At 35.4% G+C, this 26238-nt stretch overlaps 3 protein-coding genes and 1 pseudogene across 5 annotated transcripts; 1 reads left to right on the top strand and 3 right to left on the bottom strand.

Moving 5' to 3' along the window:
• Positions 1–431: 431 nt before the first annotated feature.
• LOC147500234 (SUN domain-containing protein 3-like) lies at positions 432–2287 on the bottom strand (annotated as a pseudogene).
• A 286-nt stretch (positions 2288–2573) lies between these two features.
• LOC147500233 (putative lysine-specific demethylase JMJ16) lies at positions 2574–10891 on the top strand. Of its 2 annotated transcripts, none has more exons than XM_086561907.1 (13): positions 2574–3308; positions 4492–4576; positions 4720–5021; positions 5156–5227; positions 5324–5401; positions 5519–6028; positions 6119–6346; positions 6563–6724; positions 7195–7563; positions 7676–9458; positions 9577–9680; positions 9949–10146; positions 10333–10891. In XM_086561907.1, the coding sequence occupies exons 3-13, from the start codon at positions 4725–4727 to the stop codon at positions 10600–10602; spliced, it is 4071 nt and encodes a 1356-aa protein (XP_086418033.1). In that variant the 5' UTR covers positions 2574–3308; positions 4492–4576; positions 4720–4724; the 3' UTR covers positions 10603–10891. The 2 variants fall into 2 exon arrangements, with proteins under 2 accessions (XP_086418033.1, XP_086418034.1); XM_086561908.1 differs by having other exon boundaries at positions 2875–3275.
• A 240-nt stretch (positions 10892–11131) lies between these two features.
• Positions 11132–12877, bottom strand: SETH3 (Sugar isomerase (SIS) family protein). The gene is made up of 3 exons (XM_086561909.1): positions 12195–12877; positions 11528–11751; positions 11132–11434 (listed from the first exon to the last, which is right to left on the bottom strand). The coding sequence occupies exons 1-3, from the start codon at positions 12822–12824 to the stop codon at positions 11278–11280; spliced, it is 1011 nt and encodes a 336-aa protein (XP_086418035.1). The 5' UTR covers positions 12825–12877; the 3' UTR covers positions 11132–11277.
• Positions 12878–19524: 6647 nt separating this feature from the next.
• On the bottom strand, positions 19525–21651 carry LOC147500231 (protein LIGHT-DEPENDENT SHORT HYPOCOTYLS 3-like). 2 transcript variants are annotated; one of them, XM_086561905.1, is made up of 2 exons: positions 21356–21651; positions 19525–20566 (listed from the first exon to the last, which is right to left on the bottom strand). In XM_086561905.1, exon 2 carries the CDS (start codon positions 20518–20520, stop codon positions 19975–19977), a length of 546 nt encoding a protein of 181 aa, XP_086418031.1. In that variant the 5' UTR covers positions 20521–20566; positions 21356–21651; the 3' UTR covers positions 19525–19974. The 2 variants fall into 2 exon arrangements, with proteins under 2 accessions (XP_086418031.1, XP_086418032.1); XM_086561906.1 differs by lacking the exon at positions 21356–21651 and adding an exon at positions 20997–21236.
• Positions 21652–26238: the final 4587 nt, after the last annotated feature.

Genomic DNA, 26238 nt, shown 5'->3' with positions numbered 1-26238 from the left:
GAAGAGAGAGAAAAGAAAAACAATTGACATGGACTTCAAATTTATCTTGTGGATCTGAAACTTTATCATCGTTGAACAGCTTTGCAAATCCTAAAATCTCCTCATTTGAAACACGGGCTCCTTTCCTGACCATAAACAGAATGTGTGCTTATATGTGAGATCATCATCAATGAATAGATTAATCAACCCCTTTAATAACCATGCCCGAAATCAAAATACAATGAAATCAATACTTTGCTTAAAAAGTCATCCAGATCTTCAGCAGTCTTCTTAATTTCTCTAGAACTATATATTGAACTTGGAATATTCCTTAACCCAAACGTAAATATAGGATCGCTACAAAAACATAAATGTTTATAAGAAAAAGGAAACCTACAAGATCCTGATGATGTATGGCGTAGATATTGTCGACCTCCTCGATAAGGCAATAATCAATCAGTTCGATCATCCATAATCTTCTTCCTCAAATAGTGGTCAACCAACATTCCCTCTGATGGGCAAAATGAATATCCCAGCCCAAATAACTTTTTCATTTCTTCCTGCATGCACCATCCAAAACAGAGTTTTAAACGTCTCTATCTCAACACTTCAAAAATAATAAAATGCAAATTGAGCACCATGACACAATCTATGTCAACCTAGACATTGTATCTTCTTGGACTGCAAACAACAATTTCATAGCTAAAAAGGTGAGCTTAACTATGTATGAGAACTTAAGACAACCTTCGAGAACTGTGGATGTGGATCATCTCAATGCACTTGTTCTCGACTATTGGACTGGAATCACATCGAACACGGTTGCACTGCCTATGAAGTGAGAAGTTCTTGTGTTCTAATGTATTTTGTGAGCTTATAGAAACTTTCTAATTTTTATCGTCCAAGTCAATACCTCTCCTCCACCCTCTCCCCTTGAAGTGAAACAGAACCCAAGGCTTAGACAACTCGAATTGGGAATAACACCTAGGGCTAGGATACATTTGACACATAATGGTTTTACCCAAACTGGGATGAAATGAGAATCTTAAGGTACCTCATTAGTATTAAAGATAGTGAGTGAGTAAAGTTCAAGGAAGAACTCCCACCTGAGAATAACATTATCTATGATTAAAGTATCCATTTGCAAGGAAATAAGAGATTTCCAAGCGATAAGATCAACGACATCTTTAGCATGCGAACAAACAAAATTATGAGTTTCATGGTTACTAGACTCAAGAACTCCACCAAAAGATTTAAAAAGGAAAGTTACATACATTGACCTCATTGTTGCGAACACAACTCTTTAGATTAGATGTGATTTTCTCCAAAAATTCATCTTTTGTAGCAATTTCATTGTCAAGCTATTTGAAAATGCTCCCATATCTGGAGTTTAGGTCCTCCAAATATCGCTCCAAAATAACTAAGTTCAAATCGAGAGATCGAACTTTCTGCATCAATATTTTGAGAATAGTATCCTGGCGACCTCGGTCGGTTGGGAGAGTGTTTCTAGAACTGCATCGGGGGCATTATTTTTGAAACTTCATATTTCACATGAGACTTCTCGGTGAAGAATCATCATCGATTTTTAAACACAAAGTCTTGAAATAATTCATCGTCAACAATTGTCTCTCGGGTCGACTAACTTTGGGCGCGTTGCTTCAACTTTTGGTTCCTCGGACATAAATGGATGATCTTGATCCAAATCAAATCTTATAGCATTCTCTCAACAACATCCACTCCATATACTTCAACCTAACTTCGATTAATGAAGAGAATTATGCCCATAATGGCTCAAAGAAATTCAGTTTCAAATATCTCACCCATTTTGGATCCTCGAAGTATAAATCTCATGCGTGCTTTACATTCCCACCGTGAAATTTCCGAGACAAACCCACTGCCTTTGGGTAAACTAAACTTCCTAATAACTCGAAAGCCTTCAAGTTGGATGAGTGATGCTCAAAGTTTGCTATTTCAATTGTATCTACTAAAGTTTCGTCCGAGAGTTCAATGATTACAAACTTTTTCTCAGTGGAACAGGGATTCTGGAGGTACTCATCCTTGTCTTTGCCTAATACATTGGAGGCACCCTTCGCTTCTTTGTTAAAAGCTAAGACCTTTGCTACTTTTGAGGCTGAAGCATAATTGTGTTCTTCTCCACCAGTTTTCAAGAGAGAGGTTTTTCTTTTGTGCTTTTTGTTTTTAGTTTTTTTTTTATGAACAATTGAAAAGGGCGTGGATTTGTATTTTTTATCTAAGGGTGACGTGTCTCTATTAGAATAAAAAGGAGACTAACGTGTTGTACTGAGAGCATTCTCAACTACTCAATATTCATGATTTTTGATATATGCCTTAACGACTTTAAATGTACATTTTAATGGACAGAGATTAAAAATTGTGTCATCGATATTGATTTAGCACCTTGAAATATTAAACCCATTGAAACAATTTCCAAGCTTTTGAAATGCCAAGTTTATCTTGCCAAATTAAAAGGGCCAAATGATATGGCACCCTTTTAGCATGTCCACTGGACTTGCCAGTTGAATTTTACACCAAGCAAAACTAAAAGCGAGAGTATGGAATCATAACTTCAAAAGAGTACTAATCTTCATAAACTAGATAACTAACCCTCTTCAATTTTCTCAAAATCTCAATCAATTTCTCCTTTAATACATTAAAATCTCATCTTCCAAACTTTAAAATTCAACTAATTTGTACACCTAATATATTGGGTTCACACACCTCTAAATTCTGAAGTCTGAACCAACTAAATAACACCCATCAGATCTTCTCATATATATATATATCAGAAAACAGTCAGAGAGAGAAAAACTTTATAAGGTACCAATATTACCCCTCATCATGAATCCCAATGTTAGATTTTTTGTACCATTTATCTTTGTCCTTTTTTGGAATAATCCAAATTTAATTCCAACTGATCTTCAACCTTGCCTTCAATTTGCCTAGTCAAAAAAACTTAAAAATTTTAAATTTTAATTTCTATTTTATACCAATAATAAAAACTAGGGTTTTCTTGATTGTTCAGTTTCCTTGATAAACAAAAAAAAAAAAAAAACTTGTATTTTTTATGAGAGAGAAGATAAAAAGAAAAGTGGACCAGAGGTGGTTTTTCTAAAGGTGACCCAGAAAAACCACTGTTGTGATTGTATTGAAATCTGGTTTTAGGGTTAGATCTATTGAAAGGAAACTAGATCTGCGAGATTTATTGATTATTAGGGTTCTAAAATTGGTCAAAATTAGGGTTTTGTAATTTCATGCGGTTTGAGTTACTTTTGGTCAAAGTAAGCATTTGGACTCTTCAATTTAGATACTTTGTAAGTTCTGAATTTTTTTTATTTTTTTTTGTAATTTTTTAAGTGTTTGTAAATTTTGATCATGAATTTACTTACTATATAAAATGGAGTTGACATGAATGGGTTGAATATTTTTTCATATCGATGAATAATTGAGAATCAGATAATCTAAAATTAATCAGATATCTTCATGATAATCAGGTATTGGATTGATTGATTAATTCAAAATATTAAAATTTATGAAAACAAATACGCAACTTCGGTGTGTATATTCTCTGAATTATGAGAATTAGGTTGTCAGGATAGCTGATCAGCATAATGAGACGATCTTTTAATCAATTGTAACTTGGGTAATACAATTATCTGTGCTACTTAGGACTTGAGGTTTTTGCAAATATATCTTAGACTTGTATGATGCCTGAATAGCTCGTGGAAATTCACTCATTGTATTTAGTTACCTGTTTTATTATGGTGTATGATTGAGCACAAATTGACTAGTCTAAATCGTGTATTCTTACTTGTACTCTCATATTTTTGTTGTTGAAATGCTTCAAGATTGCAGAACTATGTCGTTTCATGTTTGTGTGTGACTCGTTGGTTTGTACATGTCAGGAAAGATAATACATTGAAGAGTAGATTTTTCAGTAGATAGATAACAATAATTTGCATTTTATTATGAGCAGAGATGATTTAGAGTATGCATGTGATTATTATATATTTTTTGCACATCCTTTTAACAATCAACTGGTCCAGAATTGGCCATGAAATTTTATCTCATATTGTCCATGTCTTCTTTAGGCATATGCTGATGAACACTCATCACGTCAACCACAAGGATAGGAAACCATAAGAAATTGTATATATTGAGTTTAATGAAAGATTGAGATAGTTGTAGATGTGAGAAAAGGAAAGAGAATTAGTAGAAGAATTAAGAATAGGAAATAGTGTTCTTGAGTCGCTATATTTAAGCATAAAATTGTAAGAAATAGGAAGAACGTTGGCTTCTACACTCCAAAAGGTGTTTAGCATTGACTCCTAGAGTGGAGCATAAGGTTGTGTTGTCATTCAGTCGCTTATGTGTGCGTGTGTTTCTGCTGATTATTATTCATTTGCTTAACCCGCTATTTTATAGTTATTTAGAATCAGAATACTCTTGTGCATTTTAAATCAGCTCCTAAAGAACATAAATTTTTGCTCTTTTCAGGAATAATAGTTTGTTCTGCCTGCACTAAGATGAAGGCATCAAGTTGACAGAGCATGTCACATACTTTTTGCTCCCAGTCAGTGAGGTCCGTGACTAATAGTCTACATGATTTTCTTTTTTCCTTTTTCTTTTTTTGAAACTTAATTCATGCATAGTTTTTCTTGCTTAGATCAATTTATATCGCTTCACTGTTGGTCATGGTTTTTCTCATATTGTTTCATTTAACAGCATTGATGGGGACAGAATGCATAAGAACGTGTGTTAAGGAGGAGATAGTTGATCCATCAGTTCCCCCAGGTTTTGAGTCGCTTACATCCTTTATCTTAAAGAAGATGGATGATTGTGAAGTGAAGATGACTTCCATTCCTTCTGTGGGTGTTTCTGAATCCCAACCAGCTGAAATGGCTGCTAAGTCGGACATCAGTGACAATGCAAAGCTTACAAGATGCCTTAGGCGTAGACCATGGATAAACTACAATCAACTTAATAATAGTTCAGGGGAAGAATCAGACTCTGAACAGATTGATCAGGTCACTTGATCTTTACCAATCTTTAATAAAAAGAAAACCTTGTCTGCTTCCATTTACATAAAATGTACTTTTCCTTGACATTCTTATACACTACCATGCATTGACTATCATCTAATATTTCCTTTATCTAACAGAACATATCTTCAAGGCCTCAGCTTCCAAAAGGCGTGGTGCGTGGGTGCACGGATTGTTCTAATTGTCAAAAGGTTCTTCTTTTGTAGTCTTTGAACTTGACCATCTTGGCTTTGGGATCTCGGTGTCCTTACATGGTTAATATATAGTTGCTAATGGATTTTTAACAGGTTATAGCAAGATGGCATCCAAAAGATGCATGCAGGCCTATTCTTGGGGACGCTCCTGTTTTTTATCCCACTGAAGAGGTAATGGTAGCACCGTGATGGACTTCTATAGATCCTTATTTGCTTTATGGTCTATTGGCGAAATTGAGTTCTTGCTTTGGAAATTTGGAGAAGTAAACATTTTCATTTTCTTTTCAGGAGTTCAAAGATACATTGAAGTATATAGCGAGCATACGTCCTAGGGCAGAGCGATATGGAATCTGCCGCATTGTTCCACCCTCTTCTTGGAATCCACCCTGCCCTCTCAAAGAAGATAATATATGGAAGCATTCAAGATTTTCTACTCGCATTCAACGGGTCGACAAGCTTCAAAATCGGGATTCTGTGGTAAAAAGGTCTAGAATGCATACAAAGACAAAGAAGAAAAAGAGAAAATGCGGTGAAATGGGTACCGATTGTGGGGTGAATGGGGGTCTAATGCAACCTAATGGAATGGGTTCGGAGTTTGGCTTTGAACCCGGTCCAAAGATCACTCTGGAAGCTTTTCAAGAGTATGCCAATGATTTTAAGGGACAGTATTTTCAGAAGGAAGTAGATGCAGATTCAGGAGGTAGTAGGAATATGCTTGAGAAGCAGTGGGAACCATCTGTGGAGAATATTGAGGGTGAATATTGGAGGATGGTTGAGAAGCCTACTGAGGAGATTGAGGTAGGATTGGACAGGTGATTAATTATTTGAAGAACATTTGTCTCTTTTTTGTCTTAATGAAACTTTGTTTGTGCTTGTGATGCTTTGTAGGTTCTTTATGGAGCCGATTTGGAAACTGGACTTTTTGGAAGTGGGTTTCCAAAAGAGTCCTCTACAATGGAGTGCTCTAATTACGACAATAAATATTTGAACTCGGGTTGGAATTTGAATAATTTTGCAAGACTCCCAGGCTCAGTGCTCTCTTTTGAAAGTGGGGACATTTCAGGTGTGATGGTACCTTGGTTGTATATAGGAATGTGCTTCTCATCATTCTGTTGGGTAATACATTTTTTTTTTCTCTTTCTTTTCATTTTCCTGATTTTTTTATGCTTATTTTGTCATCTAGTCTTTTTCCCTTTGAGGTTGCTTTGGTTATATGATCTATATATTCATGACTGTACATTTCTTAAACGAAATAACGGTTTATAGGTTTCCAGTTTAGAATTAAATGAGACTTTGTTTGTTCATCTTCGTTTTTTTTCCTCTGATAAACAGCATGTTGAGGACCACCACTTCTACTCAATGAATTACATGCACTTTGGGGCTCCTAAAATTTGGTATGGTGTTCCTGGAGAAGATGCCGTCAAGTTGGAAGCGGCTATGAGAAAGCATTTACCAGACTTGTTTCAAGAGCAGCCTGACTTACTTCATAAGCTTGTGAGTAATTATCTTTTTGTATCGCCGCCTTTTAACATGGAGGCTTTTATGCAAGTCGTTTTTACAGCTATGTAAAGTCAAATTTGTAATGACCTAATAACACAAGACTATTGAACTGTTAGGAACCAGGTGTGCATTTTACATGCATATATGTCTGGTTAATAGACCCTCATAATAGTTTATGAAGAAAAGAAAGTGGAATTTTTGAACCTTGCTATTCTTGGATGTTAGAAACTTGGAACCACTTTATGGTTTCTCTAAATGATAGGAATCATTTTTCAGAGAATAATTCTAACTGTAGCAAATGCTGTTTCCAATGGTAATTTGTTTAAGAAAATGTGTTTTCCCAACAATTTAACTCATCATTACCCGGATAATTTGGAGTTGGGATTCAATACTCCTAATTTTTCTCTTAGTTTGTGCTATGAATTTTATTGTAACTTGATAAAATACTTGTGTCTTGGATGCAGGTAACACAACTCTCACCTTCCATATTATTGTCTGAGGGGGTACCTGTTTATCGATGTGTTCAAAATCCAAGGGAATTCGTTCTCACTTTCCCTCGAGGATATCATTCAGGATTCAATTGTGGTTTCAATTGTGCGGAGGCTGTAAATGTAGCCCCCCTTGACTGGTTGCCTCATGGGCAGAATGCAATAGAGCTCTACCGTGAGCAGGGACGAAAGACATCTGTATCCCACGATAAGATGTTGCTAGGGGCAGCAAGAGAAGCAGTGAGAGCCCAGTGGGAACTATCATTACTGAGGAAAAGTACCTTAGATAACTTGAGATGGAAAGATGTCTGCGGAAAGGATGGAATATTAGCAAATGCACTCAAGGTAAGCTTTTTTTAATTTCATTATTTCATTTTTTGTAGCTGAAAGACATGTTCTTGCTTAAGACTGAATAACAGCGTTCAAATGTTTGACTCTGAGTTCCTGTCTTGTTTAGACACGTGTTGAGATGGAGCGAGTGAAGAGGGAGTATCTTTGCACCTCTTCACGCTCAGCAAAGATGGACGCCAATTTCGATGCAACCTGCGAAAGGGAATGCATTGTATGTTTCTATGATTTGCACCTCTCAGCAGTCGGTTGTCAGTGTTCTCCAGAAAAATTTACTTGCTTGAGTCATGCAAAGCAGCTCTGCTCATGTGCTTGGAGTGAGAAAACTTGTCTCTTCCGTTACGAAATCAAAGAGTTGAATATTCTCGTTGAAGCTTTGGGAGGAAAGCTAAGTGCAGTCTACCGATGGGCAAAGCTAGATCTTGGATTGGCTTTAAGTTCCTATGCCTCCAAGGATAACGTAAGAGTACCAGATTCTAATGATAAACAACCCCGTAGCTCTGAACCTTTAAAACAGGAGAATGGATCATTCCATGGAACAATCTCTACTGGTGTTAATGGGCTCCCACCTACACTAAATCAGGAAACAAAGAAACCTGTTATTCAGGTCACGTCCATAAATGATCTAATCCGTCCTTCCTTGTACGAGGGAACGAAACAAAAAGAGCTTGGTTTTCTGGATGATTCGTGTCCTCCGGGATTTGAGGGAAAATCCCCCAGCAATGCTTTGTATCCTCCTGGATTCGAAAAAATTAAGCCACCTCAGGCCGCGTCCTTGAATGAACAGAAACCGACAGAACCCACACCATCAATCTTGAATAGTTTGACCAATAGTAGAGTTGATATCTTTTCTCAGTCAAGTGAGAAGCCACCTGCTGTTTTTATGGGTTCTAAAGGTTGGAGTCAGTCTTGTGTACCAGATGGATCTTCATTCAAGAAAGAGGTAGCAGAGAATAATCAGGGATTGGTGCAACGCTGCCCAGCTTTTTCCTCCAATTTTTTTACCGCACCAGTCTGCCGGCTCTCTCGGGAAGACATGTCATACACTGAGATCCCACGAGGAAATTGTAATCAAACTCAAGCTCTGGATAGAGACAAAACTTTGAACATCTCAGTTGCACATCAACCACAAACAAAGAAATCTTTATCATCAGGAAATGGAAATCTTATCCTTCTTAGTGATTATGCACGTGATGACCCAGGAAAATTGTGTATGAATGGAACCACTGGAGATTCAAATGCACAGTACTCAGAAGTTTCTGCTAGGCTGACAAATTGCGATGTGAAGGCGAGTCCATGTAATCATCAGAATAATCAAGTCTTGGATATACCTGAGACTAATGCATCAATTTTGGGTGAAGGGGATATTAGAATGTTACCTCATGTTGAAAAGGAGAGTCACCACATGCATGCAGGGTCTGTAAAGATAAAAAATAATGAGATGGGTGATAAATGTGTAGAGCACAACTTCATGGATCCAAGAGATTCACTTATGGTTGGACCTTCCCCACAAAACCGTTCTTGCAATGTGGAGTCCCTATTTGCAAAAACTTCCAAGGATCTTTTTTCAATTGGAGAATCAAGTGATTGTAATGTTGCAAATGCTGGTAGTCACTCTCAGTATTCACAACTGCATGGTAACGCCGAGCAGGACAATGAGGGGGGAAATGAGAATAAAGGATTGGGTTCTGCTTTAAGTTTAGCTGAAAAGGCAAAGCCTCTAACAGGAAGTTCGCCACTTTTCCCAAACAATTTAGACAGGTATTATCGTCAGAAGGGTCCTCGCATTGCAAAGGTTGTGCGGAGAATTAATTGCAGTGTCGAGCCTTTGGAATTTGGGACGGTCCTTCCTGGAAAATCATGGTCAAGCAGCCAGGCCATATTTCCCAAGGGTATGTCGATGTATCTTATTTCTCATGTTCAAATGAAGATGCTATGATCTATAGCTGGAGTCATCCACATTTATTAACTTACTCTATATACATTCTTTTGTTTTCCTCGTCACTACAGGCTTTAAGAGTAGGGTCAGTTATTTAAGTGTGCTAGATCCAACAAAAAAGTGTTTCTACGTCTCACAAATTGTGGATGCTGGACTTCTTGGGCCTCTGTTTATGGTAATTGAACTCTGTTAAAATTTGGTATATCGTATTTCTATATATTCTTTTAGTGCTTCTTCCTGATGGACCAGAAAACCATCCAACCTATAATTCAGTACCCTAATTGAAACCCGATTTCTGTAACGAGCTTACCTCGTTACTAGTCTTTGGAAAATGGAATCTTTTCTTATTTTCCTGCTTAGTTCAAATTCAAATGTAGAGCTTGGAGCTTTTGCAGTATGTTTAGCAATCTTAAGTCACGTAATACTTTATGTGCCTATTTCAGGTTTTGGTTGAGGAGTGTCCGACCGAGGTATTCGTACACCTTTCGGCTTCCAGATGCTGGGACATGGTGAGGGACAAAGTAAATCAAGAAATAAGGAAACAACATACCTTGGGAAGACAGCACCTTCCTCCGTTACAGCCTCCAGGGAGTCTTGATGGCCTTGAGATGTTTGGGTTTACTTCACCAGCAATCATGCAGGTAAATCTACTGCAGGAACCTGTTATCTCATTGTTACTGCAAGACTTAGTTTTGGAGGCTGTCTGGTGCTACGTCCTAGAATTAATGTTTGCAGCTCAGACTGAATTCATGCTAATATAAATTTTTATGCAACTTGGATGGAGCTGAAAATCTGGTTGTTTACTTATTTCTTGTTCATTTTAACAGGCTATTGAGGCAATTGACAGGAATAGAGTTTGTACAGACTATTGGAAATCCAGGCCACTGGTTCAGAGGCTACACAATTCTTTTGCTGGAGATCCCACCACAAATTTGGAGGCAGATGATAAAGCCAATCCCATCAAAAGTTTGTTCAAAAAGGCTAATCCAGAAGAGCTTCACTCACTGTACAGCATATTGAGTGACAATAAACCTGCTGTTGATATAGGATTGGTGACTCAACTCCTTATGGAAGAGATTCAGAATCGTCCAAAATAGTTTTGACGCTTCACACGATGAGTTCTAAAACTGGGCCTGATCTCTGATGCAGGTCCAATACACTTTGTAAATGCCAACTAGCCACTTTTAATCTCACCACATTCTTTTAGACCCTAATTATTGAGGACTTTAGTAACACTGCATGGAGAAGCGGAGTACTCTGTAAAGCTACTGTCATTCATTTTTTGGACAACTAATTTTAGTCCACGATGCTCAATACAATTTTTGCAATGAGTTCATAAATTTGTACTTACAGTAGTCCATTTGTTAAATCGAATAAACACAATTTGTTAAATCGAATAAACACAATTTTCAACTGTTGGTGTAAACTTCCTGAGACTTTAATTTATTTTGAGTTTTATTTTGTCATCGCCCCTACATTTTGGGACCATTCGAAAACAAGAATCTTAATCGTTTATTTGCAGATTTGTTTTCCCAGATGAGTATCTAGATATCAAACAAACGGCATAATTACATATTCTTGAAAATGAATCTCAACTGAAGATGGGGAAACATGAATGCCTATTCATAGCAAAACTCTCACGATTTATGTATTCTTAAATACTGAAAGGTGATACAATAGAAAACCCTCCTGCTTCCTTAGGGGATCTGAGAATTACAACGAATTACAAAGAATTGCTGCCTTGAATTCTACATAACACATGCCTGCATAACTCATAGGCCTGCCGAAACCAATCCATGCAATGTTATGATACCAATCACAACGTTTTGATGGTCTATGACAGGTAAGAATTGCACTGGAGATGGGGGAGACTCCATCTTCTCCATAGCCTCAACTGCCATTGCGTCTGGACCTATGGTTCTTGGGTTCCTGTCAAAACCAAAGCGTGGACATATTACAGGCATGAAAGAATGAGAAACATATTACTTCTTAGTGCCATAATTAAATGGCTTAGTCTCTTACCTATTGCACATTTCTCCAACAGTAAGTTTAAAAATGCCTTCTCCACTGGCCTTTAGTGTTCGTCGCAGATCTCCGTCTGTGAAAGTCCCAATTAGATGATGCGCACTCTCGACAACAAGAAGACACCCACATCCTTTGCTAGTCAGCTCTACTAGTTGATCCATTATCAGATCTCCTTCCCTGCAGACAGGAAGTTCTTCTTGCTTCTTCATAACATCCTTCACCTGCAGCAGAAACAAATCAATAATATTCATTTAGATCTTCACTAGTTTCACTATTCTTCTAATAAGCAAACGGGAAGAACCAAGAAAGAACAAGATCAACAATAACCATTAGTCCATTACACAATGTAGTTAAGAAGTTCCACCATACTACAACCAAATGAGCAATGCGGTGAAACCATGTCCCTCAACTTTGAGTTCTAAAGAAGCATACAAGACTTAGATCTGAACTGCCTCGAATACCAAAATCTTTAAGCATCAAAACATTTACAATATACTCCTTTAACAGTACAACCACAAATCAAATATAAATAAATTTCCTGCCCAACCACAAGCATAAATATCAGGATCCCATTCGAAGATCTTTACATCCATTCAAGTATCATAACAATATGCATCATAAATCTAAATTCTAACAAAAACCAATAAAATTTGATAAAGAAAACCTTAAAAATGAGGCTCTTCCCAATCCTCCCAGCCGGATGATTCTTCCCATACTCATCTCTAGTCAAATTCCTAGCCCCCATCAACGCAATCGCAACCGTATCACCAAAAACCATCTGAATTGCAGTCGAAGTAACCGGAGCCAAATTATAAGGACACAACTCCCTCTCTAAAGGCAAATGTACATTCATATCACAAACACCCTCCAACAAATTCCCTTCCATTGAAGTCACACATATTAAAAACACCCCTTTCGCTTTCGCACACGGTACCAATCTCAAAAGCTCTTCAGTATTCCCAGACTTACTAAACAATACTAATATATCCAGTTTGGATAAAATGCCAATATCTCCATGAAGTGCATCAACAGGTGAGAGGAACCCAGATTTAATTCCGAGTGATACTAATGTTTGTGATATTTTTTGGGATACAAATCCTGATTTACCGACACCGGTGAAATATATTGTGCCTTTGGAATTTAGTAATGTCTGTGTGAATGTTAGGGTTTGTGAATGATTTAGGTTTTCGAAAAAATAGTTTAGGTATTTTTGTTGTGATTTGAACATATTTACAAGGTCATTTTGGTCAATTTCGGTTTTCGTTTTCTCTGTCGGTGCAGAGAGTGATCCCATTTCTTTTTTTCCTCTCTTCTGGTGTGTTGTTTTTTGAGGGTAGATCTGTTTTTGGAGGAAAGGGGTGTGTGTTTTAAAGTGCGCGGGTTCCGCGGTAAAATTTTGAGGTTTGGGCTGGATCAACTGAAGTGGGCCTTACAAAATGGAATCCCACAAGTCCAGTGTACGACCACCTAACATGGGCTAGGCTTTCAATTGAAATTTGAAAAGCCCACAAGGCCATACCACTACAACAGTTTTTTTTTTGGTGCAAGCCACTACAACAGTTGAAGAATGCAACCTCAGCACCAATCACTGAAATTCCATTCAATGCATAACGATCAACTAAATTATTTTGAGATTGGAGTTCATGTGTATATATATATATCCACACTGGAGTTGCAAAGAAATTAAACGTTGTATTAAATATCTATACTCATCTTAGAAATGGCCAACCAGCTAGTTCTTTGCAATTAATATTGACTTGGGGAGTTCTCCTAGTCAACACACATCTCAATGTAAGAGAAATGTCACTAGCAGGCCTCAGTTTACATCAGTCCAGAAGGAACTAGATTGATAAGACGGCTGTTGTCGTCCCATTTATGGATGTGCTTATAGTTTTGGTTTTCTCTGCCCAAACAGTTCCCACATCAGGAATAAACGATTCATTTGTCGGTCTAATTAAGGTGCTCCCCATGAACCGTTAGTTCTGAAGGTTTGAACTTTGAACACACAACGACTCATAATTTATGAGTCACGAGTATGGGCTCAATTCCATTCATGAAGTGGACCCTCAAGTACCACCTTCTTCCTTGATTCAAAATGTGGAGTAGTACGGATTTACACATGCAATTGTTCCCTACCATCAATTTGTCTATACTTTTCTTTTATTGATTTCAAAATTAAGATCAATTTATCAACAACATTCATTGGATTTTAATTAGTGGCTATGAAATGCATCAGGAGCAATTGTTCAGGGCTATGAAGTATGAACAGTGGACTGTGGTTGTTCGGGTGTGTGGTGCATACCAATGGACGAAATTGCACGTATCCAGTACTCTAGTAGAGCATTAGTTGATTTGATTAAAACAAAAAGAGTAGAGCATTAGTAATTTAGATATAGGCACCAAGCTAGGCACTAGTGACAACTGACAAGTTACTGGATAGTTGTTTATGATTGTAAATTCTTCTTTGCAAGAACTATTAAGGGTTATTTAGCTTTAGGCCCTTCTAATAATGTGAGTTTTGCATTGAGTCCAATTTTGTTCGTTTATTTATTAGTGTTAAACTCTTCCTACGGTCGTACCCTTATCTGACCACGTTGACCATCATTGACTTTGTGGAGGTGTGGCTAGTGTTTTGAAATTATAGATTGTCATAAGCATAATATAAAATATCAGGATATAAGTATTTATCGATATTCAATTTCGGATATGTATCGTGGATATATCCTCCTCTTTGGAGATATTTGATATTGTTTCACATGCAAATATCACAGTCAAATATCGTGGATATATTCAAAATATCGATAAATATCGTAGATATTGTGGATATTTATTGATATATTATGATACATTATTTATATTTATTTGAAATATAATGGTAAATATTAAATAAAATTGTTATATATACAAAATATCGCCAAATATCATCAAACATCCCTAAATATCACAAATATTATCGAAATATAACTGATATTTGCAGTCGTATATATCTCTAAACATATTGTGATATTTAAATATTTTTTTTCAAATATGGATAGATATCTCCAAATATTACGATATATCGAATATTTTGTACTATGGTCATAATTACCCCTCACACCTAGGACTGGAAATGGAACTCTTCGATCGAATTCTCACTCAAAACTCTTTATTATATTTAGATCCATCTGGATTCGGGTCGAATTTCGAATATTCATATCCATTAAAAAACACTAAAAAATACACTATTTTTATAATTTATATATATAAATATAAAATATAAATTAATTTTTAGACATCAAAATATAAATTTTATTAAAATAATTCGGATTTTCTAATATTTGAATCGGATTCTAATTACAAACATAAAAACCATATCCGTTCAAATAGATTCGGATAGGCATCAAGAACTATTTCCAGCTCTACTCACACCTCTTGCACATGAAATTGAATTCAATTTCACATAACACGTTTCACAATCCTACCATTATTAACTCTGACAAGAATTATTTTTCCAGTACGACAAGTGAAATACTAGCAACCAACTCGCGAACTGCATGCATAATGTGCAAATCAACATCTATGAATATGAAAAAAAAATCCACGCTTGAATCATTCACAGTCAATATAATAATAATTTTTTATAATCGATTTGGTTAATTTGCCCTGGATTGGATTACGACAATGCGTATAAAATTCAAAGACTTAGGTTCAATCATCAGACTAACATTTAATGTAAGAGCATATTTCTTCTCACCATAACGTCTCATCTGACGTGTATTTCGATGCAAAAACTGGTTAATGATGCTGGATCATTGAGCAGTTTGGGATTTCAAATCGGGTTTGGATTGAGAGAAAGTGCAACATTGAAATTAACACAGAGGGTCATCATATGAAAAGATCCTGATTGAATCCTAATTGATGAGCAAACTAGTTTTTAGTTTTTTACAGATAGATGAATGGGCATCAAAAGCCCCTCACGTGTCTTTTCCTGACTAGTAAGTAAAGGACAACTTTTTGAAACCTACGATAAGACATCTCGTCTGGTATGCGCATGGTTTTGCTCTTTTGAACACGTACGGAGTGGTAAAATTTTACCCCCGCTCAAAGTAGAAAGCCCACGACGATTTCCATAGAGGCCATTGATGTCGAAAGCTAAGATGCTGCCAAGTGTCACTTTAATGGTGGGGGCCCAGTTGAGACGGCTCTCATACAATGTACCGGACATTTAAAACATACAGCCACGTGAGGAGAACCCACGATTGGTGGGACCACTTGACCCTACGTGTCAATTCACTGTCCCCATCTGAGTTGACTAGTGAGTGCGGGATTCTCGTACGAGTTGTCCAGATTTTCTGTGTGTCCGTGTAAACGTCTCACACACATTAGTCAGTCAGTACTCAGTAGCTCAGTTCAGAACACACTACACAGAGAGTATCAACTGTAGATGTGTAAAGCTTGCATCTGTAATAATTTTCCTCTACTCTTTTTCCCTGAAAATACCATGTAAAATGCTTTTTATTTTCTGCTACAGGCACGACGCATGAGTGGCATGACCATGCATCTGCCATTTCTCATTGTCAAAATAGTATTTGTCAGAGCCTTCAAGATATAAGTGCATGTGTGTGTTTTTTTTTTTTTTTTTTTGTAGGAATTGATTGCGGTAGTCCTTTGAGTTGGAAATCCAGTATGGATTTCCATCTAAGAGACAGATATTTAGTGGTTACTAATCTCTGGAAAATATTTTTCTTCTTCTTATTTAATTGTAAATTTCTGTCTCAATATAATAAATCAGTCTGCTGTCATGCATTTCAGCATCTGTCTCAATATAATAGTTTTCTTTTCTTGTTTTTTTTTTTTTTTTTTTTGGCAAATTAGAAGTATAAAACTTCGAATTGCCAGCCATCCTGCAAGGTACCAGTTTCTAAAAACTTGTTGCCGCATTTGGAGATTTTAAGTGGGGAAACTGCTTTTAGAGGATAGTGATTGAAAATCTGCTTTTTGCTGCTAGCCATGGCATTATCCAGAATGCCAGGCAAGTCTTTTCATATTTTGTTCATAGATAGATAGATATAAATGGAATACTCATGTACGTATTTCACATCTTCTCCACTAAATCCAGAGACACGCACACATGCAGTTTGTACTTGTAGCATAGTGAATCAGAATATTTAACAAATGGCCCCAGCTCTCAATCTAATTTAGCCATTAAATGGAAAATGAAGGTTGAAACCGTAGGGTCATGTTCGTATCAATTCAAGAAGCTCACACCGAAAATTAAACAGTTACATACGTACTGATGTAGTTCGGTTAAATCTTTACCCTTAAATTAAGGGTAGTAAATGATGTAAATCACAAATAAAGGTTTACCGTTTTTGTACCTTTAATTTACTTTTCTTCATGTTCCTCTACTATCATTTGACCATATATATATTTTTATTTTTTTATTAGCAAACATATTTTTAAATGAGATCAATAACTTTTTAATGGTAGGCGAGTTACGATCCCATATTTCTCCTATCATCACCAAAAAAATTTACCAACTTTGCTAATTAGCATATGCATCAAATAATATATTACCCCATTTCGACTTATAGATGTGGTGGATAATACAAATACACAATACATATATTTGTATATATATATATATATATATATAGTTTATACCACACCCCCTACAAGATAAATTAAGTGCTAATAATTTGTTGATATAATCTACTAACTATAGATAATATCTCCACAAAAATTCGTCTCATTTATAAATCTCTAACCTAGTTAAAAATTGTTATGAATTTTAATTTTTTTTAAACGGTTAAGATTTTGCGATTTTGCAATTATTTTTTAATATAGTTAAACATTATCAAATTAGTTAAAATTTTGTAGAAATGATCTTTATGGTTACATATCAAAAAAAAAAAAAAAAATGAACATGAAATAGTACATCTACTTTTTTCTACTCTTTTTCTAGCATTTTAATTTTCTTCAAATTCTTTTACTGTTGTTTTAAATTTGCTATTAATCGTTGATATTACAAAGGATCCTAAAGCACCTACGTAACCTTAAGAGTACATTACCATTTTTTCTCACTAACATTTTTCTTTTTCTTTTTTTTCAAAGTTTCAATTCAATTTTGATAGGGACCCGGCTCCTCCACTGAATCTTTTACATTTATACATATATAAGTAATCAAAATATGAGCCTACATATTTGTTTTTGGTAAAGATGAGCCCACATAATTAGTGGTGAGAATATATATACTTTAATTGGCATAGTGGTGAATTACAGCTTCCACTTGAAAAGCATAATTGAAAATTGAAACAAATTTAATCGCAATAATTAGCATCTCTGCCATCAATAATCTTCATTTCTCTTACAGTCAGAACATACGTACTTAAAAGCAACTGAAACAACAATCGAACATTTGAGAACAAGGTAAAACTGGCAGCATTCAAATCTAAATGGAGCTAATTAATAATTATAAATCAGATACGGCAAAAAGGAAAACCTCAATTGATTGCAACCAAAGGGTGTTACATGTCATCATTATAAATTGATTTGTCTGCCAGATTGATTGCAATAGTGCTACACAAATATTTTAAGGGAAAAAAAAACAAAAAGAAGAAATAAACATATTTTCATTTATGGTTTATAATGACTAGAGTTCTCAGTTAGGTTAGCGTCACTGAGTAAGACAACAATGGATTCATGTTGAATTATTGCTGATGAAGAGATAATTCAGAATGAAATTCACCTGTGAGTTTTGGAGGAAGTGTAAAGAAATGAAGAAGCTAAACAGCCTGCCATTCGCAACCTATGCCTTTCAAGTGACATGACAGCACTTGACTAGCTTACATCTTTGACAAGACAACCGTATAAAATCTTATGAGGTACTGAGGACATTCTCAGTCGCAAGCTCAATGAAATTGGTCAAAACTATGAAAGAAGAAACTTAGATTACTCATTGAGGCTAATACCTACCAGTACTCTTCCATGAGTTCCATCTACTATGTCTAACAAATGATCGTTTTATTTCTGAGACCAGGCTTTTAAGGTTCACACAGAGATTTAAAAAATAATTTTATAGGAATCAGTATGAAATTATTCCTTGAAGGATCCGATGATCCATCAATAATGTAATCAATCCTACAAATAGTCACTTCCTAAATCTTTCTCAAACTGCAGAAAACAATGAAAAGTGGAACAAATTAAAAGTAAAAGAAAAGTTAGTAAAGTCATATGGAATTGGGAAACTGTCCACCATTTTTTCATTCACATATATAAACAGGAAAAGTGTTACTAAACATATATCTGACATATCATCCTTGTTAATAAGTTCACAATTAAACTTTAAGAGCAACCCCAACGGTTGTCATAAAGGCAAGTCATATCTGATTATAACATAAAAATCACATGGGATAGATAAAAGTTGATCTCAGTAGCATAGTAGTTCTTCACCTTGCGAAATCTTCTCTTACCGTATGTTAATCCTTCTGCCACATGATGGCTAAAAATGTTGAGAAAATAACTATTAGTAATGATGGTTGTTGATTCTTAACTACCGTGCGGCAGAAGACCAACCGTATAGCCAAAAATATAACGACCCACCCCATCCTACCACATCAATACTGTCACTATTTAGCTATTGCGGACCTCCAACAGTGTAGAGTTTTCGGATTCCGACAGCAGTTTTTGAGAAAATCACCCATATTCGGACTATGCGCCTTTCCATCATACTCCCTCTTCGAGGCTCGCCCAGGGTTATCACAAAATACTTGCCCCAAAATAACAAAAAACTAACACAGTCATATGTGTTATTTTTAGGCCAAATTTAAAAGAAAAAAAAAACATTTGACTGGTGAGATATAACTTATGAGTTATGACACAACCATTGGGCACACAAAAAAAAGAGGTTGTGTCAAATATAGGTTATGACAACCATTGGGATGCTCTAAGAGCTTGAATTCCATTACACATTAAAATATAGAAAAGAAAGAGAAAATAAGCATGGAAACATGATCTGCAAATCTAATGCTTGGCATACATGAATTTTCAAGTACATATCATTGAGCAGTTGGATCCACATAGACCATGCATAACTACAAGCAGCTAAGACACAAGTACAGTACTACTTACAAGCAGCGCTATTACTGCTTCTACTAGTTTGATACTAGCTAGTTGTACTACTAGGTGCTACTACTAGCACTGTTTGCATCAAAATAAGAAGCTCAGAAGGGTGTCCCACAAATCCAACTATTAACCCAGTGCGAAGAAAAGAAAGCAACACGAAAATAGCTTAAACTATCTAAAGCAACACAAATGACTAAAACATAGTAACATACATTACCTACGAACTTGGGAATTTTAGATACCAAATGATACTTCACAAATCCAATTCTCCAATTCTCCTTGGTTCATGACCATTCGCCATATGAACTGCAAGATAAATGGATGGCAATGATTCAGTCTTGCTAAATTGCATTAGGAGGTGGCAATGCCGGTGGTGGCTGAGGGCGCTTTCGTTTCTTCTTCTCATAACTTATCCCCCTTGCCTTAGCCTGCAATTCACGAACTTCGCGTAAATAAAGCCTCACTGCTCGAGCGCCAAATGGATTTGCCTCAGGCTTCCCACCATGTTCTTCAAAGGCGGCTCTAAGGCGTCCGATGAGAGCGTCGAGGCTTCCCCAGGCCTGACGGAGAGGGCATGGACATGGCGCAGGCGGGTTTGGATGCCCAAAAAAGGGGCAGAATTGGTTGTGTATTTTAGTCTTTCCAAATTGGTCAAGGTATCGAAGGAATTCAAGGACATGTGCGCCGCTGCACCTAGAGAGTGACAATGGAGGCCTATGATTCTTAAGGTACTGGCCAAAAGTGTTCCAGTCTCGGCGCTTTTGGTTTTCATATCGGCTGGAGGACGGTGCTGTTATTATCGCCATTGAATTGTTTGTATTGATCATGTTGGTGTTGGAACTGTTGTTCTCAGAGTTAGAACTGTCAGCTGCTAGTAGTGCATCCATGATAATGACGCTATGATCTTCTTTAGGCAATTGATTACCTAAGATCCTGCAATAAGTGATATTATATTTGTTATAGTAGTTCTTGTTGTTGTAGTTAAAATTAATGAAAAATATAATGAAGATTGTTTTCATTCATTTCCTCTTTAATTTCTCTACTGTTTTCACTCCTTAGGGTTTTAGCACTTGCTCCTCAACGTTAGCAATACATATGAAATCAGCACTTACTCCTCAAGGTTAGAAATACACATGAAATCAAGACGAGAGAAACTATGTATGCACAGAAAATCAGATCAGGTTACTGAAGAAAGTGAAGAGAAGTGAGGAACAAAACAAATTGAAATAGATACTGTAGACTGTTAATCAAAACCATAAAGAGACACTGTAGAGAGAGAAAGCAGATGCAGTAGAAACTGTAGCAAATTGAGAAAAAACTAGAAAGACATACAGTAGAGAAAAAAGAAACGAGATGTGCTCACCAGTGATTACAAACAGATGCTTGAGTTGAAGAGAACAGATGATCGACTTATATTTTATTCTACACTTAATTTCCAACAGTGCTTCAGTGCTTGGGTCTGTTTATATGTTTCAGATCTCACTACAGATGAAGACTATTAACTTATCGAAGAAAAACAGCACTAGCTTGCTTTTAACAGATTTTCTCACAGTTTCCATATATGCTAAAAATAAAGTAGAGAGAGAGAGAGTGTGTGAGAATTGAATTAATAACAAAAGATGGTTTCTTTCATATTTTCAGGTGCAGTGAATATAACTATATATGATGACGATGATGGGGTTATGAAAGAATGAAAGAATGAGGGACTTAACCTTTCCTTACCTGTTGGGTCTTGTTTGAACAATAGTAGAAACTTTAGGTAGCTGTGCCTGTGATATATGTGAACTCACTGCTTTCTTTCCTCAAAATAGTTAAGAGAATTCTTCTTTTCAATTATTTCCAACAAAAGAGGAAACAATTGATGAATGAGTTCATAGAGAAAGTATAGACAAATGAGTAGTAATGGCAAGTTGGGTAAGAACACTGTTTTAGGCTTTTTGAGGTATTGGAAACAGGTTGATAGTAAGTTGAGGTGATGGAGACAGGAAAAATATATGGTAAGTTTATCTGATGGAATAACATGATCATGTTTCTTCACCCTTTTGTAGTGACATTACCTTTTCTTAATGACCAAACTACCACCACTATTTGGCCTGTAAAGAATTAAAGATGTAATGTACTATATTTATTTACTTTCCTGCCTAAATCAACTCCATCTCACTTATATGAGATAATCTCGATCAGTGCAATTATTCCGCTGCTAAACTGTCTGGACTCAATCATTTGGTTCTAATAATTGACAATATCATTCATCCTTTCCCCAAAGAAGACTCTCATTTTCCTAATCAAATGTTTCATTGATTCATTCATTTGGAACTGACTAGAACCAACCTCCCTGACCCTAATATGGGACTGCATTTGATCATCATAATGATTATATCACTTGTTACTATGCTCCAAAATGCTTCAATCTAGTATTCTAGTCTAGTATGCTCCAAAAATGCCTCAAATAATCTTGAAAAGGACAAAGCTAAGCCAACATATCGAGAAAACCATATCATTACAAATAGGTTTGGACATTGGCTCTACAGTGTACAAAGTCCGATTGCAAATTAAAGTTCGGTCACACGTATTGTTTTAGATACTCGTATTATTTTGCAACAATTATAAGGTACGATACTAAGATTGACGACATTTAGGATTAACATCGATCAAAAATTCAAAACCAGACAGTAATGTACTAATGTACAAGTATTGTTCCAGATTTTTTAATTTTAAAATAGAGAGGAAGTTCGAAGATGTACTCCCTCAACATAATTAGACCAGTCCTAACTCCTAACACATTAGTGTAAATGTCTAAATTTATCCTAAAAGATTATTAGAATATTATACTAAATTAAGACTTAAAGTTAAGGTGGGGCAATAGGATGGTTTTGGTTGTTGTTAATGGCTGCTCTTCATGAAGATGAAAATACTTATGTATCCCGCCTGTATATTGGAAGTGGTAATGAAGTGTGAGTTAGTAACTCAGGTTAGGGTCAATAAACAAATTGGAATCAAGCCACACACGTAGTTTTTGGGGTGGCTTTTATAAGAATTGAAAGTGTACATCGAATGCCACACGTATACTAATGGTGACAAATGTGTGGTCGAGATGAGTGATATGTTTCCACAAGGGGCACGTAGGTAGTAGCCGTAGGTGTTCAGCTCATAGAGTGGTGAATAACTGTGATGGGTGATGGTTCATGTATTACGGCTGAAAAGAGACTTAAGGATAATGGTAGTAATGATCATAGTGACAGGAATGATGTCACGAGATGTTACTGAGTGACGAGTGCCTGAGTATAGTGACGAATGTCTTAGTATAGTGATGAGTGACTGTGTATAGTGACGAGTGTAGAAAGTTGTATATTAGTTTTCACTACATTTTGGACCCGGGCATATGTCCGGAATCTATTAAATATTTTGTGTGCTGAAAAGGCTTTACAAAATCTCTCACACAAATTATCGAATAAGAATATATTTTTATTGAAAATAAACCGAAATACGTTAATAAGCAACGATTATGGTGCATAAGTACTTGGGAACTAAGGGATCAAATTGAGATAATCTCTTCACTTTGTGGTTTAGGATATTAATCCATAATTTTCAAACAGAATTATCTTAAATTCGATGTAGCTTGTATAATAGTTTTCTTAGATTTATGGTGATTTAGCGGCAAATTTTCGAATCAGAATATATAATTATTGAAAATAAACTGAAATACGTTAATAAGCAGCGATTATTGTGCATAAGTACTTTGAAACTAATAGCATCTTTAGGAGATAAACCAATAAAACACCAAATATTTTAACCAAACCAAAAAAACACCTTAGAAACTAAGAGCATCTTTAGGAGAGAAACCAAGAAAACACCAAATATTTGAACCAAACCAAAAAAACACCAACCAACTTCAGGAGCGATATCAAATAGTTGATATCAAATTACGTGGTTTTGGATAAACTGCGTCGTATAGCCCACGCAACTTTCGCAAAACCACGCCACAGAAGCCCACTTTAGAAGCCCAAGCCCACGCGGTTTTCTAGGAACTGCGTGATGTGTCACACATCAACTTTCTTCTTTATTTTATTTTCAAATCTCTCACGCAGTTTTCGCAAAACTGCGTGATTGAATCCCACACTCTAGCCCAAGCCTATGCGGTGTTGAAAAAACCACGCGGTTTTGGAAAAACCGCGAGAGAGATTTGATACAGCACCAAAGCAAACACCAAATTTTGACACAAAATTATTGAAATTTTGGTATTTTATGCTAGGATAGTCTCACCTAAAGATGCTCTAAGGGATCAAATTGAGATAGCCTCCTCACTTTGTAGATTAGGATATTAATCCGTAATTTTCAAATAGAATTATCTTAAACTCGATCTAGCTTGTATAATAGTTTTCTTAGATTTATGGTGGTTTAACTGCAAATTTTCGAATCAGAATATATTTTTATTGAAAATAAACCGAAATACGTTAATGAGCAGCGATTATGGTGCATAAGTACTTGGAAACTAAGGGATCAAATTGAGATAGCCTCTTCACTTTATGGTTTAGGATATTAATCCGTAATTTTCAAATGAAATTATCTTAAACTCGATCTAGCTTGTATAATAGTTTTATTAGATTTATGGTGATTTAGTGGTAAATCATCTTCTCGCGCGGCTTACATACTAATGTGTACAAATCACTAAAACAAATTGATTGTTTCCATATCTTCAAAAAATACACTACTCTCACTTGAAAAGATTTATCATATGAACGTGTCCTACGAACGGGTGCCGTTATAATAAATTATTCTAAAAAATATTAGCAACTATGCATAGCTATGAGATATGAAAATGATATTAATTACTCATTTAAATTTCTTGCACCACTCTTTATAAAAAGGAAACATCAAACCTTGATAAAACTCATCGACTTCTTTTTATTGTTAGGTTTAACAATAGAAGTTTGGTTGAAGTTTTGTGAGAATGTCCAATATGGCAAAGATAATATTGAAGTTACTTGAATAGGAAAACATTCTCAATCACAATAAAAGAATTATGATAAACAATACTTAAAATGCAAAACTATATTTGTCGAGACATTTATTCCCCCTACATATAATACAAATATGTTTTAGGGTTATTAGTTCAATGCATTTGCATCAAGTTTCTGATTTTCCATTAATTGTTCTTTGATGTTAGTTTAATGTAGTACGTTGCATCCAGTTTCTAATTTCTCATTAATTATTCTTTGAGGTTAGTTCAATGCAGTTGCATCAAGTTTCTAATTTTCTGTTAATTAGTATTTGAGGTTAGTTCAGTGCAATTGCATCCACTTTATGATTTTCTGTTAGTTATTCATTAAGGTTAAATCAGTAGAGTTGCCTCCAGTTTTCGATGTTTCATTAATTAGTATTTGATATTAGTTCATTGCATTTTCATCCAGGTTCCAATCTCCTTTTAATTACTCTTTGAGGTTAGTTCAATACATCTGCATCCAGTTTCTGATTTCTCGTTAATTGTTTTTCTAGGTTAGTTTGATAGTTTACAATTTCTATACAGTTTGCATATATGTAAGAATTTGTTTTTATAAATTCACTTTCGTTTTGGGTTCCTAATTATTCGTAATTACTCATGTGAGAAGGCTAAAAAACGGACATTTATGCTTTGAGATTTTAGTTTAATGTAGTTGCGTCCAGTTTTTGGTTTTCTGTTAATTATTCTTTGAGGTTAGTTCAATGCATTTGCATCAAGTTTCCGATTTTCCGTTAATTATTTTTTGAAATTAGTTCAATGTAGTTACATCAAATTTATAATTTCTCGTTAATTATTCATTTAGGTTAGTTCAGTGCAATTTCATCCATTTTTCAATATTTCGTTAATTAGTCTTTGAGATTAGCTCATTGCATTTGGATCCAGTTTCTGATTTTCCGTTAATAACTCTTTAAGGTTAGTTCAATATATCTGTATCTAGTTTCTGATTATTTATGCTTTGAGGTTAGTTCGATGCAATTATATCCGATTTCTGATTTCCCGTTAATTATTCTTTGAGATTGTTTCAATGCATTTGCATTTAGTTTACGATTTCCCACCAATTATTCTATGAGATTAGTTCAATACAGTTGCATTCGGTTTTTTATTTTCTGTTAATTATTTTTTGAGTTTAGTTCAATGCATTTGCATCCAGTTTCCAGCTTCACATTAATAATTATCTGAGGTATGTTTGATGTATTTTCATACCGTTTCCAATTTTTTGTTAAATATTTTTCAAGGATTTACATCAAATTTCTAATTTCCCATTAGTTATTATCTGACGTTAGTTTAATGCAATTGCATCCAGTTTCCGATTTCTAGTTAATTACTTTTTGAGTTTAATTAGTTTATTGCATTTGCATAAAATTTCTAATTTTCCGTTAATTACTTTTTGAGCTCAGTTATGTATTTGAATCCAGTTTCTAATTTCCTTTTAATTATCCAATGTGGTGTGTAATATCAACTTTTACTTATCCATATGTAGTGTCCTTGCAAACATGACATAAAAAGTAAATTATGCTTGATTTACTATGTGGGATCATCAAAGATTATCCAGTTCCCAATTTCCCATTAATTATTCTTTAAATTATGCATGACTCACTATGTG

The sequence above is a fragment of the Coptis chinensis genome, chromosome 5, assembly GCF_015680905.1.
Source record: "Coptis chinensis isolate HL-2020 chromosome 5, ASM1568090v1, whole genome shotgun sequence".
Lineage (NCBI taxonomy): Eukaryota > Viridiplantae > Streptophyta > Magnoliopsida > Ranunculales > Ranunculaceae > Coptis > Coptis chinensis.
This window is presented reverse-complemented; position numbering and strand designations above follow the sequence as displayed.